This window comes from Gymnodraco acuticeps, unplaced genomic scaffold (assembly GCF_902827175.1).
Source record: "Gymnodraco acuticeps unplaced genomic scaffold, fGymAcu1.1, whole genome shotgun sequence".
NCBI classification, from domain to species: Eukaryota; Metazoa; Chordata; class Actinopteri; order Perciformes; family Bathydraconidae; genus Gymnodraco; species Gymnodraco acuticeps.
The window spans coordinates 1,015,723-1,030,149 of NW_022990939.1; the positions used below are offsets into that span (position 1 = coordinate 1,015,723).

The following is a 14,427-nucleotide window of genomic DNA, read 5'->3' on the forward strand; positions in this document are numbered from 1 at the left end:
ACAGTTATTAATAAAAAATGGGTACTGGAAAAGTATTTATGAGCTGTTCTGGAGAGAAGAACAGAACCAATTCACAGAAATTATGAATATTACTCTATAGCGCCTCACTAGTGCAACACAGCCTCCTGATATAGCACTTACTTGCAACAGCAACACATTTAAATGGATACAAGTTTAAATGTGTAATCAACATAATAAAGACAAACTTTGTAATGTACAAACACATAGTGAGTTAGATGTTTAATTGGTCACTTTAGCTATTTTTTTAACTTTTAATTTGAATTACTTTTTGCATAAACTTATAATCACATCTTTAGTGAGCACAACATTTAGAGGGGCCCTATTATGCTTTTCCCTTTCCTGTAGTGTGTTAAAAATGTTGTTGTGCATGTAAATGGTCTGCAAAGGCTACAATCCCAAAGATCCCTCCAGATGTTTCTCTCCCACAAACTACCTGAAACGCCTCCTTTGAAATCCTTTTTGTTTGCTTTCGTAACATGTTGACATCACTATGTAACACTCTCGCTTCTATTGGCTAGCACTCCAACACATTGTATGTTGTGGGCTAAGAGGCGGGACATCTCTAAGCGGTTGACCAATCACAACAGAGCCGACCAGCTAACCAATCAGAGCAGACTGGGCTCTGGTTTCAGACAAAGGGTGAAAAGAGGTGCTGCAGGACAGGCAGAATGAGAAAAATAAAGGGCTTTTTGAACATGAAAGCATGAAAACATGTCACAGGAGAGACACTACATACAAATATGATCCTAAAAATGAGCATGGTGCCCCTTCAAAGAGGTGCTTTACCATGATTGTTGGTTATGTAATCGATAGGTTGACTAAATCATATAGTTGTTAGTCAACTAAGATTTTTCTTCCTCGACGACAGACCTTTTTCCTTAATGTAGCGCTCCTAACACGGGTGTTGTGTAATTGCAGGTCTGCACATGACATATGGGGTTTGCCAGCTACATTGTCAGTTATATATTCCACAAAAGATAATATCCAACAGTATCATTCATAACAGACTGCATTTGCATGGATTGTACTGATTGTGCCACATGCACATCATATGTATTGTTGCTTATAGGCTCCCTGCTGAGGAGTCATAATGAGCTCTTCTACCCTGCAGAGGCAGGCGGAACACGCATGTTCTGCTGTCACTGCCACAATGGAGGGGTTTATCACTGCCAAGGGGCTCAGGGGGGAAACTGGTGAGCGAGAAACAGATAGCAAGGGAATAATATAAATAATCTCCAGTTCTCCATGCATGTAGAGGAGAAGCTAGAGGACTGTGAGGCAACATTTCATACTGTGTCTCTCGCAGCTATGCTAACCTTCTGAGTGCTTCTAACACTCTTCTCGCTGCTTCTGCATGCTGTTCTGCTCTCCCTATGACTGTGTCTGAAGGGTAAAGTGAAAGAGAGAAGACAGGGATCATCTTCAGCCCCATTAACAACACAGACCACAGACCAACAACCGGTTATTGTGATGAGAAGTGTGTGTAATGTTGCCTCACTATGTACCAGACCTTTAAATATATATAGCTAACATTGACCTACATTCATTGAAACATCTTTGGTGTTTGTTGTACTATGATGGGGGGGTTATTTTACAAAAGTGTTGGGGCAGCTACTTTGAATAAATGACATGGCGAGCTACACATTCACTTACACTGTAAGAAGTTGAGGTACACCCAAGCTACCCTAGGGTATTTAGTGGTGTTACCTAATTAGAATAAGTAATTACAACTATTTAGTTAAATAAATACAAAATGTGAATGTCTGATAAAATCTGATACGGAATGTTTCCAAAATATCCTAAAAAAAAATAACATGCCAGCAAAAAATACCCCTTGATTGAGTTGACGTAAAATGCCCGCTTGTTAATAGGTTTTAGGTACACAACAAAACAAAATATATATAATAATAATAATAAAGTAACTGACACATTCAAAGAAAAAGAGGGCAGGGCTGCTCAAAGGAGATTCGATTACAAAAAGGAAAGTTGGTCAAATATAACAAATTATTCCTCCTTTTTAAATAAAACTTAAATAAAGGTTGCAACACAAAACAAGTGCCCATAAAAGGCAATGTCACTTATTGAATCAATGTAGCTGAACAACCAGCAAGCTACTGCAATATGTGGATAACCCCTAGTTTCATTACAATACCAATGGATGTGAGTTCAGTCGTGATTGCGGCAATAAAAAACACAATCATAAACACAAACATACACTCCAAATGTAAAGCAGGGAGTCTCGTCCAACTCCGCCTGCCTGAAAAAGGGCAACAGGCACTGAGCTACTGTCGGATGCCGGCACATGAAAGAGTCTGACAGGCCCCCAATCCCCCAAGCTGTATCTTTTATATTCTTTGTCATTCTCTGGTATGCAGGCAGCCGTTTGGAATGTGCGAGGAAGTGTCAAGGACAGCGAGTGTGTACAAGAAACTTGTATCACCAGCAGACGAGTCATGTCAGGTCAAGAAGAAGAGTGTGAGTTTTGTAGCGCGGCTGCCTGGACTGCTGAACGCGAGCTAAAGCTGCTCACATAGCACTTGGGTTAGTAAGCAGTGATGTTTGCTTCCATCCAGTAATACTTAAAACCAGGGTGGGCGGGAAAGGGCGAGAGCTTTTGTCTGTGTCGAACTTGAGGTAGAGTCTTTCCTGGTAGGAGTACATACTCACTGAAGCTAAAAGCAGTGATGACAAATTGTGTGTCGTAACATATACAACAACAAGGAGATGGGAAAGCGCTGTGTTGGCAAGATATGAGGATTCAACCTCGGCTATGTTCACAAAACTGGGAAAGTGAAGAGATTGTAACTGTAATAAGTCATCGTTAAGGCTGAATGTTAGGTAAATGGTGAGGTTTTATAATCAGACATGTTAGTTATTTAACTGAATTGTAATATTCTTTATGTGTTCAGTGCTAAGTTTGACTCATGACATGTGTTGCTTCTGGGATCCATTGTGTGTCGTTGGCAGTCACAGTGGTTGTTTTTCCATTAAAAACAGGACACCTTCCTCATCCTCGTCCTCTGGGCTGTGCATGGTCTCAAATCTAATCTTTACAATATATCCGTGTTGCTCTCCGCAACAGCAGCAGCAGCAGCCTCAAATCAGTTCATCGTTTCTGCATCCCAAAATGGTTGTTGGGAGCAGCAACAGTGCAAGATGAATGAGGGCACATGGTAATTTACATCTCAATCACAGATAGTGTCAGCAGCAGGGAGAAAAGAAGGAAAGGAAAGAAAGGGGGAAATAGATGCTTTTGTTATTATGAACATTCGGCTCCAGCTATTATGTAATGAAGAGTGTTTCATATCGAGAGCAAGGTAATTCACATGGTGGCACAGAGCCAGAAGCATACTGACTGACTGACCAGGTGACTGACTGACTGACTGACTGACTGACTGACTGACTGACCAGGTGACTGACTGACTGACTGACTGACTGACTGACCAGGTGACTGACTGACTGACTGACCAGGTGACTGACTGACTGACTGACTGACTGACTGACTGACCAGGTGACTGACCAGGTGACTGACTGACTGACTGACTGACCAGGTGACTGACCAGGTGACTGACTGACTGACTGACTGACTGACTGACCAGGTGACTGACCAGGTGACTGACTGACCAGGTGACTGACTGACTGACTGACTGACTGACTGACTGACTGACTGACTGACTGACTGACTGACTGACTGACTGACCAGGTGACTGACCAGGTGACTGACTGACTGACTGACTGACTGACTGACCAGGTGACTGACTGACTGACTGACTGACTGACTGACTGACCAGGTGACTGACTGACTGACTGACTGACTGACTGACTGACCAGGTGACTGACTGACTGACCAGGTGACTGACTGACTGACTGACTGACCAGGTGACTGACTGACTGACCAGGTGACTGACTGACTGACTGACTGACCAGGTGACTGACTGACTGACTGACTGACTGAATGACTGACTGACTGACTGAATGACTGACTGACTGACTGACTGACTGACTGACTGACTGACTGACTGACTGACTGACTGACTGACTGACTGACTGACTGACTGACTGACTGACTGACTGACTGACTGACTGACTGACTGACTGACTGACTGACTGGCTGACTGACTGACTGACTGACTGACTGACTGACTGACTGACTGAGACTGACTGACTGACTGACTGACCGATGTGACTGACTGACTGACTGACTGACTGACTGACCAGGTGACTGACTGACTGACTGACTGACTGACCAGGTGACTGACCAGGTGACTGACTGACTGACTGACTAACCAGGTGACTGACTGACCAGGTGACTGACTGACCTGGTGACTGACTGACCAGGTGACTGACTGACTGACTGACTGACTGACTGACTGACCAGGTGACTGACTGACCAGGTGACTGACTGACCAGGTGACTGACTGACTGACTGACTGACTGACCAGGTGACTGACTGACCAGGTGACTCACTGACCAGGTGACTGACTGACTGACTGACTGACCAGGTGACTGACTGACTGACCAGGTGACTGACTGACCAGGTGACTGACTGACAGTTCGTTCGTCTAAACATTCTCAAAACGATTTCAGAATCTCAACCGTTCTGACAAAGCGGTGCAAGCAGAGTTCAGCTGTCATTCAAGCCATAAATGTCCGGCAGATTTATCTTCCACAAACATTAACATTGAATCGTGGCGGTCAGCATGCATGTCACCGGGCTTTGATGTGGAGGTGGTGCGGCTGACAGGAAGGAAGAGAAAAGGGGATAAAAGAAGGCAGAATAGAGAATGGGAAGCCCTCAAGGCACCGTCAAGAGTTCTCCAGAGTTGTGCTGGGGAAACTTTACTCCAGCGTTATCTTGTTAAGTCATTGAAGGACACCAGACGAGTGAACAGAGTTGACTTCAGCGCAATTTCCTCTTTGTGGCGACATGTATCAACAAGGCCATTGCTCCCTATATTCGGCATTAACTACCTCTCAGGCCTCCCACTGTGACAAATGGCCTCTGTCTCTTCTAATGTAATATTTGTTTCTGCTTCTGAGAGCCTCTCGGTGAGTCTGTCTGCCGACTGCTTTATTCTGTCAGCCGACTTTATTCCCCGACCGGCTGTCAATTGGCCGACCGTATGAGTGTTCCCGTCCGTCTGTCTTTTTATCAATGCCTGCCACCTCCCCCCTCTCCCAAGCTTTCCACTGTTCCCTCGTCAACTCTTAGCTCTGTCTCGCGCTCACCATTCCTCTGCCTCCCTTGTGCACTCTGTCTGTCTTCTCCTACTCTTCCATCCTCTCCTCTCTTCTCTCTCTCTCTCCTCTCTCTTCTCTCTCTCTCCTCTCTCTCTCCTCTCTCTCTCTCTCTCCTCTCTCTCTCTCTCTCTCTCTCTTCTCTCTCTCTCTCTCTCTCTCTCTCTCTCTATCTCTCTCTCTCTCTCTCTCTCTCTCTCTCTCTCTACTTTACCGCTATGTCTTTGCTCCAGATGCTAGCTGTCTCAGCTCCTTGGGCCGCGTCTCAGTGATGGGCCCCTCCAGGAATTCAAAGCACCATTCTGACATTTTCTTCCGAGCAATTGCTTTTTGCAGTAATAAAGGGGGAGTAGCTTTAGCATCTCTCTCTGAATGGACTTACTGGCCCCAGGCAAAACATGCACAAGTGCACATCCGTGAATCCTCTTGAGGCAGGAGCACACCGCAGGACTCTGTCCGGACTGCGACCCAATTTAGCCGTCGCACATAATTTACAGCACCGGTCTCAAGGACGTAGCATTAATCACTTTTTCTTTGTCAAAGACTCCGAATGAGGCTACTGAATCTTAAATACGGACTTTTTCATTTTAATAAGGAACGCCTGAACCGTTTCACACAAACAATGTATTTCTTTGACGGTGACCTGTTGAGCCCCGCAGTCATACACCACTAACAAGATGATATGTAAATATTATACTTGCCATTTTAATGGTAATTAAAGTCACATTTACACCCAATTAATTCACGATAGGACACGGAGCATTTAAGGTGCAATTAGCCATGGAGGCGGACACGGCGATAGCGCCTAACTGCAAACTCCAAACTCTCACATTAGGTAAATGTCACTGCTTATTAGCATGCTATTATGCCATGTTTTTTTCTTTGCTTTTTTCAACAAGGTGAAGGTAGAGAAAACTGGCAACACAGGAACACAAACAGAGAAAGAAAAACAACAGAGGAGAGGATGAATTGAGACAAAGAAGTCTCTTCTAATGCAACTTTTACTACATCCCAGTGTAAACAAGTGCACCAACTGTTAGCGGTTCTGCGACAGTGGAGCAGCTGGGGGGGAGCAGGCCGTGTGCCGTTCCAATACAGATGAAGCTGTGATAACAAAACTGCAAAACGCAGCCATGATGCTGACTTGTAGGATTTACAGTGGCGACAGCAAAGTGCTTACTAGACTCGCTCTGTCTCTTTGTAGAAGGAAAGCAAGTTCTTTGCCACATTAAGTGGCATTTTTTTTTTTTTTCTAAGGAGGTTTTTCCTACAATCAATAGCTTCAACGAGAGGCAGGCTCACACACAAACATATATATAAAGTGGTTTTATATCAAAAGGAAAAGCGCCACGGCGGTAATTGATTGCATACCGGCATTTATAAGTGTGTGTGTATTAGGCTTGTCAGTTAAAAGGCCAGCATTCATCGATCCAGTGAGATGCTGCAGAGAACATTGAACTGTTTTATGCAATGACATTTCAGAAATAATTCAGTTTGACTTCTATGTTGCAATGTAAATCTCATTGTTTCTAGGGAAGCTGTTTATCTTCAATATAACAGTGGTCCTGGGAATTGAAGCCTGTTGTGGACTAAACCAAATCAACACTAATACACAGGGGAGTATGCTCAAAGAAAGGTGCCAAAGTCAGTAAGTTTCAACCTTTGAGCAAGTCTAATTCTTCTAAAAACCCTTTACGGAAAACCTATGCATAATTAAGCTATCTCCGTCTGGATCCAAAGCACACTGACAGACAGGCATTCCATCTACCGAGTCACATTGCTGCATGAAGTTTGCTGGAATTCAAGGTGAAACAGCCAACTCTTTATGCAGCACAACAGATGTTCGCTGTAAAAAAAAAAGAAAATGGGGAATGCTGCTCGGAAAGGAAGCAATCTACTTGTTAACTTTAACACTATGTCACTGTAAAAGAAAGAAAAGGGGTCCCAGGTTTGATGTAATTGCCTTTCTCCGGTCCAACGTGTGCAAACATCAACATATTTAAAAATGTACTGGATGATGGATGCCCAATGCCTCACAGAAGGGGCCAAGAGCGGCAACCATATGCCTGCAGATCCCCATCAACAAGCATTCCCCAAATTACTCATTTCCAGACAAAGCAGCTTTGGGTCGCCACATGAGTGCAGCATGCATAGAAAAACACACTGCCTGTGGCCAAACCGCACCTCCAGTGTAATGTCAAAGGGTCCCGGCACACGCTGAAAAAGATCCCATTGCTGCTTCATATTTCATACCAAGAGTCACAAAATGTCTTAATATTCCTTCCTTGAGTTACCCAACATGACGCTTTCCATCTGTGGCAGGCTCATTGCGCAATAACGGCAACCCCCCCTGTACCTAAATGACACTCATCATGGTGTTTAAATGTTGCAGAGCACTTTCTAAAAAGCCGCTCGAATATGCATGTGGTCTCTGGACGGAATTTCCGATTGGTTAATTATGTCGCTTTGGAAAACTCAACAAGTTGACTCCCTTTATGAATGTACGTCCCCATGTCTGCTCTCGTCTCCCACTCCCTCCCCGCAGAGGAAGCGGCTTGAGGCTATGCTGAAAATAAAACATATTGAATATTCAATTCAATCTTTATTTCAGACTCAAGGTCCATATCGCATACAAAATGACAAGATACACATCAATAAATAAGATTAAAAAGCTAAATATAAAATAAACAGATAAACAACATAAAATCAGTCCAATCACAGCTAGCCACACATGCTCGCTGTTGCGCCAATGTCTCCAAATCATGGAAGAGAACCGAGTAGAACTCTTCACAGGGTTAATTAAAATCGAGATAACATGATTGTCTGACTCTTCTAGGCGACACAGGAATTTGTACATTACATTTCTTAAAAGGGCTTGACAGGTAGGTGCCTACAAGTCTTGTGTTTTTTCCGAGTCAGCTGAGTTCTTGCCTGGTGAGTCAGACGTCTCTGATTGTGTTTCTGTGCCTTACTGTAAGTGTGATTATGTGTGTAGGTGAGATGCTTGGGCGCGTCACCACACCATCCTTTCTCCATGGATGCCCCCGAGCTACGGTTCAGTCAACAGCCAACAATCCATCGATTGAGCCGCAGAACAACAACGAGTCATAAACAAACACAGGAGACCACACTGAGAGACAGAGTGGGGGTTGTGGGGGGCTTCAAGCAGCAAGAGAGAGCTTTGCTCACTGAAAGCAGAGGAATGTGTGCTCATCCACGTCGTGTGTGACCTTTCTAAATCCTTAAAATCTGGGCGACGTTCACGTATGTGCATCATCATGACCCTGAATAACTGCTTCGAAGCCGATGCGTGTGACTCATGTTCCTGCTTTGATGTGATGTTCATTAATATCTCTGATGTGTGTGTTTGGCCTCCAGTGCTTCGATCTGTCATCTAGGTGTGTTTTTGCACACATTGGATTGGAATGAATTGCTTATTTATTGCCACAGTTTGCACTGAGCGTTGCTTTAAGACAGGACTCTTGCATGACCTCTCCACCTTATTCTCTCTACTGCTCGTCAACATCTCCCCCTCTTTCTCTCCGTCTGCAGTTCAGACAAGGACCACGGCCACGGCTACATTACTTAGCAATCCCGAGCTTAGATTAGCATACTGATTAGCTATCCTCGTAGCCTTCCACGCCCCCCTTCCACGAGCTCACATGACGGGGTCTACAGCCTCATGAATACCTAATGAAAACAAATGCATGCCTGAGAGCGTCCAGAGGAGGGAGCTAGTGCACAGAACACAATGCTTTTTATTTTAATTTTATAATTTAATACCAGGTTACTGAGGCATACTGTGATTACAACACAGTATGAGTGGTTAATTCATCAGTCACTTTCTTTTACCACTTTCTTCTTCACCCTTCTCTTTTCTTTCCTCTTCTTCAAAATCTCCTTTTCATTAGTCACCCTCCTCCTGCCTTTTCCCCTTCCTTTCTTCTCTCCCTTTTGTTATCAAAGCATTAGCGAGCATATCAAGCCACCTCCTGCTCTCACCTCTTTCAATGCCACCACTTATATCCCTCTCTCTCTCCTCTTAAATCTCTCCTCTCTGAGAAGGGCCTGAGTGAGGACGGCAGATCGTGTGAAGTTGGATGTTGATTCTAGGTGACAGGCACCATATGAGTCATAGCCATAATCACAGAGCTCCCTTCAACCTACCCCCCTCACTCCCTTCCTCTCCCCCCCCTCTTTTGACTGCACAACACAGCAGCACAGCAAAGCAAAAATGTCCCTTGGTACAAACAACAGTTATACACTAGTCAAACGCTCACATAACAATCCCATAATATAATTACCACATGGGTAAAAATGTCAATTACGTTTTGCAATGAAGCATTTTCCAACCTATGTATGTGTAAATATTGTAGGTGCAAAAGTGAATGCTATTTTACAGCCAATTTAAATTGGGTTGTCTCCATTATAATTATAAATATTGAACAAAACATGCATTGATGGCCAAAAAATAAAACAAAATGTATGAAAACATGTCAAACTGTAATGAAATTGTGTGAGAAAACAGTCAATTAAAGGTGATTGGTCTTCAAATAAATCAATAAGTCTTTATAAATAAGTTATTATGCGCCTGTTTTCAAATGATTCAAAAACAAGGATGACACATTTAAAGGTTCCAGCTTGTAAAATGAGAAGATTGGCTGACTTTCCTTGTCCTTGTCAATTATAGTATTGAACATCTTTGGGGTGTAGACGGTCAACACCAAGACATTTGATGAGCCGAAGAAGATGTTTCACTGACATCCATTGGCAGCTTTCACTGATTAGTGATTTATAAAACAACATGACTGGCGGATAAATCAGTAGCAGCAGATAGTAGTATCCCAAAATATAGAGACCTTGGAGAGTAAAGTATTTACTGAAAGTAAATATCCAAAGCTATTCAAATTAAAAGCTAAACATATTATTTGGAAGTTCAATAAAGGTCATCAGAGTGTGAAAACATATAAAAAATGTCTTGGATTTGGGAAACAAACGGTACGAGAAGAGGTGGAAAAACAACCAAAAGGTGAACTGCTGAGAACTGGAATATATCAAAATGATGTGCGGTAGTCATCTTAACTCCATCCATCCATCTTCTCCCGCTTATCCGTGGTCGGGTCGCGGGGGTAGCAGTTCCAGCAGAGAGCCCCAAACGTTCCTTTCCCTGGCCACATCAACCAGCTCTGACTGGGGGATCCCAAGGCGCTCCCAGGCCAGCGAAGAGATATAATCCCTCCACCTGGTCCTAGGTCTACCCCTTGGTCTCTTCCCAGCTGGATGTGCCTGGAACACCTCCCTAGGGAGGCGCCCAGGTGGCATCCTAACTAGGTGCCCAAACCACCTCAACTGGCTCCTTTCGATGCGAAGGAGGAGCGGCTCAACTCCGAGTCCCTCCCGGATGACTGAACTTCTCACCTTATCCCTAAGGGAGACACCAGCCACCCTGCGGAGATAACCCATCTCGGCCGCTTGTATCCGCGATCTCGTTCTTTCGGTCATGACCCATCCTTCATGACCATAGGTGAGGGTAGGAACGAAAATGGCCCGGTAGACAGAGAGCTTTGCCTTCTGGCTCAGCTCCCTTTTCGTCACTACGGTGCGGTAAAGCGACTGCAGTACCGCTCCCGCTGCTCAGATTCTCCGGCCCATCTCACGCTCCATTGTTCCCTCACTCGAGAACAAGACCCCGAGATACTTGAACTCCTTCACTTGGGGTAAGGACTCATTCCCTACTTGAAGTGGACAGTCCATCAGTTTCCTGCTGAGAACCATGGCCTCAGATTTGGAGGTGCTGATCCTCATCCCAGCCGCTTCACACTCGGTTGCGAACCGATTCAGTGAGTGCTGAAGGTCGCAGACCGATGAAGCCATTAGAACCACATCATCTGCAAAAAGCAGTGGTGCAATCCTTAGTCCACCGAACTGCAGACCCCCTCCCCCACGACTACGCCTCGAAATCCGATCCATGTATATTACAAACAGGATTGGTGACAAAGCGCAGCCCTGGCGGAGGCCAACCCTCACCGGAAATGGGTCCTTACTGGACTTACTGCCGAGGACCCGGACACAGCTCTCGCTTTGGGAGTACAGAGATTGGATGGCCCTGAGTAGAGACCCCCTCACCCCATACTCCCGCAGCACCTCCCACAGTAACTCCCTGGGAACTCGGTCATACGCCTTCTCCAAGTCTACAAAACACATGTAGACCGGATAAGCGTACTCCCAGGCCCCCTCCAGGATCCTTGCGAGAGTAAAAAGCTGATCCGTCGTTCCACGACCAGGACGGAATCCGCATTGTTCCTCCTCAATCTGAGGTCATCTTAACTCTTTACCAGGAAACAGACCCAATAATAATAGGGCGTTCATAAAAATAGGATAAAGAGGAAGATAATGACAGAACATGTGCAACAAAGAGAAAGGGAGAATGTATGAGGATCAAGATACCAAATGATTACAACAAATAAATGAATGAGAATAAAATAGGGAGGTTTGTAGCATAACAACTAAGGGTAAGTGGACCGAACCCCCTGCTGGGACTTCCAAGGACACAAGTAGAGGAGAGGGTGAGATAAATATAAAAGCTGAGGGGCCAAGGTCAAACAGAAATGGAAATGGGTGAGAAGAAAGCTCAAAGATAAAGCAGTGAAATCATCAGAGCTGAAAGTACAGAGGCTTGTCTGCCGGGAAGACCACAAGCTGAGACAAAGGACACATTTAAAAGGGGAGAGCTATAACACAGAGAAGCAACGGCCCTCAGATACTGTAGAAACTGAATAAAGATATGGATTGAACTATTTTTCTAAATTAAAGCGATCAAAGAATTGTGAGCAGTACGGGTTCAAGAGTTTATGAAAGAGTGAACAACAGGAAATCAAAGAATCACTACTGCTCAGATCCTTAACTCCCAGAAGGAGTGAAGTGGTGGAGGTCCTTTGGGGGGGGGGCTCAAAGACTGCTGACTGAAACAAACATCCGAGCTCATTGATTGGACACAAGCAGAAGATCAATCAACAGGGCCAAAGGCACCGTAAAGGAAGAAAGAGCCCCCCCCATATAGAGAAGTGTGCACTCTATTAACACTGGCGCCTGTTTGATTACAAAGCAAACTCAATATCCTCCTCGTTGTAGGAGTACAAATAAGTAATATATTCATTTCTATAATCACCAGCATAGTTAATGTGCTCGAAAAATATATATGAATCATTACCTCAGCGACTAATGAAATACCTCCGTTTTTTAAAATATATATATATAAAATGGAATTTGTACATAGCCTGTTTGATTCACACGTAGCAGACTGGAGAGCACAGTGTGCCAGCTGGATATCGCCTCAAAAGTGAGTCAGAGATAGGAAGCGAGAAGGTGTGAAGGTGCTAGGGAACGGAAAAATTAAAAGACATCGTCACAGCCAGAGAAGTAGACCTCAGAGAGATTGTGTGACCATGTGTGTGCTTCCATACATGTGTTTATCCTCAGGCAATTGCCGCCTGGAGTATAAGAAGAGCTTTGTCAGATTTATTTAAAGTCTGTTTTTCTATATTTGTGTGGATTCTTTATGTCCTGCAACCAGTGTTCAGTGCAGAGACAACATGACAGATGCATGAGTGTGTCACCTCGGTAAGTGAGTCTGACAGTAACACACCCCTAAGGACTGTGTGTGTGTGTGTGTGTGTGTGTGTGTGTGTGTGTGTGTGTGTGTGTGTGTGTGTGTGTGTGTGTGTGTGTGTGTGTGCGAGAGAGAGAGAGAGAGAGAGAGAGAGAGAGAGAGAGAGAGAGAGAGAGAGAGAGGAGAGAGAGAGAGAGAGAGAGAGAGAGAGAGAGAGAGAGAGAGAGACATAAAGGGAGCCTTAATTAAGCCTAGGACACTTGAGCTCAACTCTTGTCCAAAAAAAAGTGTTTCCGTAATGCCCATTTCCTCCTTATCTAATCGCCCCCCCCCCCCCCCTCTTCCCTTCCTTTCCTGTCTTTTTGCATGAGTGAGAACACGAGGATTAAAGGGGGAGGGAATACATGGGATTTGGTGTGTGTTTCCAATAATAACTGCTTAGAAACAGAAAAACAATACCACTAGTGAAATCGATACCATTGCCAAGAATGTGGTGCCCCAACCCCCTCCCTTGCTGCGCACCAGCGACATTTACCCAAATGTCTAATACGTGTGGTCCAACACTGAGCGCCACCGGGACTTACCGCAGTAGATGAGCAGCAGCGCGGTCAGAAGCACCACTGCCCAGAAAGTTGACGACATTTTCGGCCAGTGACCGGCATCTTTGCGCCTCGCCGACCTGGACACTGAAGCCATTGAATAAACGGTGCACTTCCTCTTCGAAGAGACGGATAATGATAATTTTTAAAAAAAAAGGCAAAAGGTGGTAATCTCACAATCCAGTTCGGCCTCTCACAATGCTCATTGGTCCGCGTGTAATCCCACAAAAAGACATGTCAAGACGGAGCAAGTGGCAGAAAAACGCTGATTTGCTCCTTGCGCAAAAGAAAAAAGGTCTCATCCTCCTTATGAGTCGGAAATAATTGCGGTTTTTTGTTTCAATTCGTGCAGAAACTCAAGTTAGTTGTCCCAAAGTTAGCGTCAGTATCTCCTTTAACTCGGTAAAAAAGAAGCTCGGAGCGTTGAGTCACCGCTCAAAGTGTTCGATCAGCTGTACCGCAGCGTCGTAAAAACCTCCTTTACCTGTGGTATGGTTTCATCGATTCTCTCCAGACTCACCAGCCCAGCAGCATAGCCCCCCAGAACACCGAGTGGTCCTGTAAAATCCGCTCAGTAAACGTCTGGATGGATGGTAGACAAAAACAGAGGGGGGAAAGTCCTTTAAGCTCTCGGTTTTGGTAACCAAGTAGCTGAGGATCACAGCATGCTTGCAGGAGGGGACGGAGGAAGGAGAGTGGTTGGGTAGAGAAAGGCTGTGGGAGGAAAAGTGCGCACTGTGCGACCAAGAGATTTTTTTTCAAAGTGAAACACTCAGATAATCGATATTACGTCAGCAATGAGCAACTTCAGGTGCTGGAATATTATCCTGTCTAAAAAAACGTGTTATATAATTTTTTTTAAAACAGCGTGAATCACGGTTTAATGTGGTTTTTCTTTCGGAGTTAGATTTTTGAATCTAGAGTGGCTGAGTGATATTTAACCAGCCTTCAATAAGAGCC

General features: G+C 44.6%; 1 protein-coding gene across 1 annotated transcript in view; it reads right to left on the minus strand.

Annotated features, from left to right (window-relative positions):
- Positions 1 to 14,179, minus strand: part of LOC117558304 (chemokine-like protein TAFA-5) — a 177,132-nt gene extending 162,953 nt beyond the window's left edge. The window contains exon 1 of the mRNA XM_034234379.1: positions 13,453 to 14,179. Within this exon, the coding sequence (XP_034090270.1) occupies positions 13,453 to 13,564 (112 nt within the window). The 5' untranslated portion in view covers positions 13,565 to 14,179. The remainder of the gene's footprint in view (positions 1 to 13,452) is intronic.
- Positions 14,180 to 14,427: the final 248 nt, after the last annotated feature.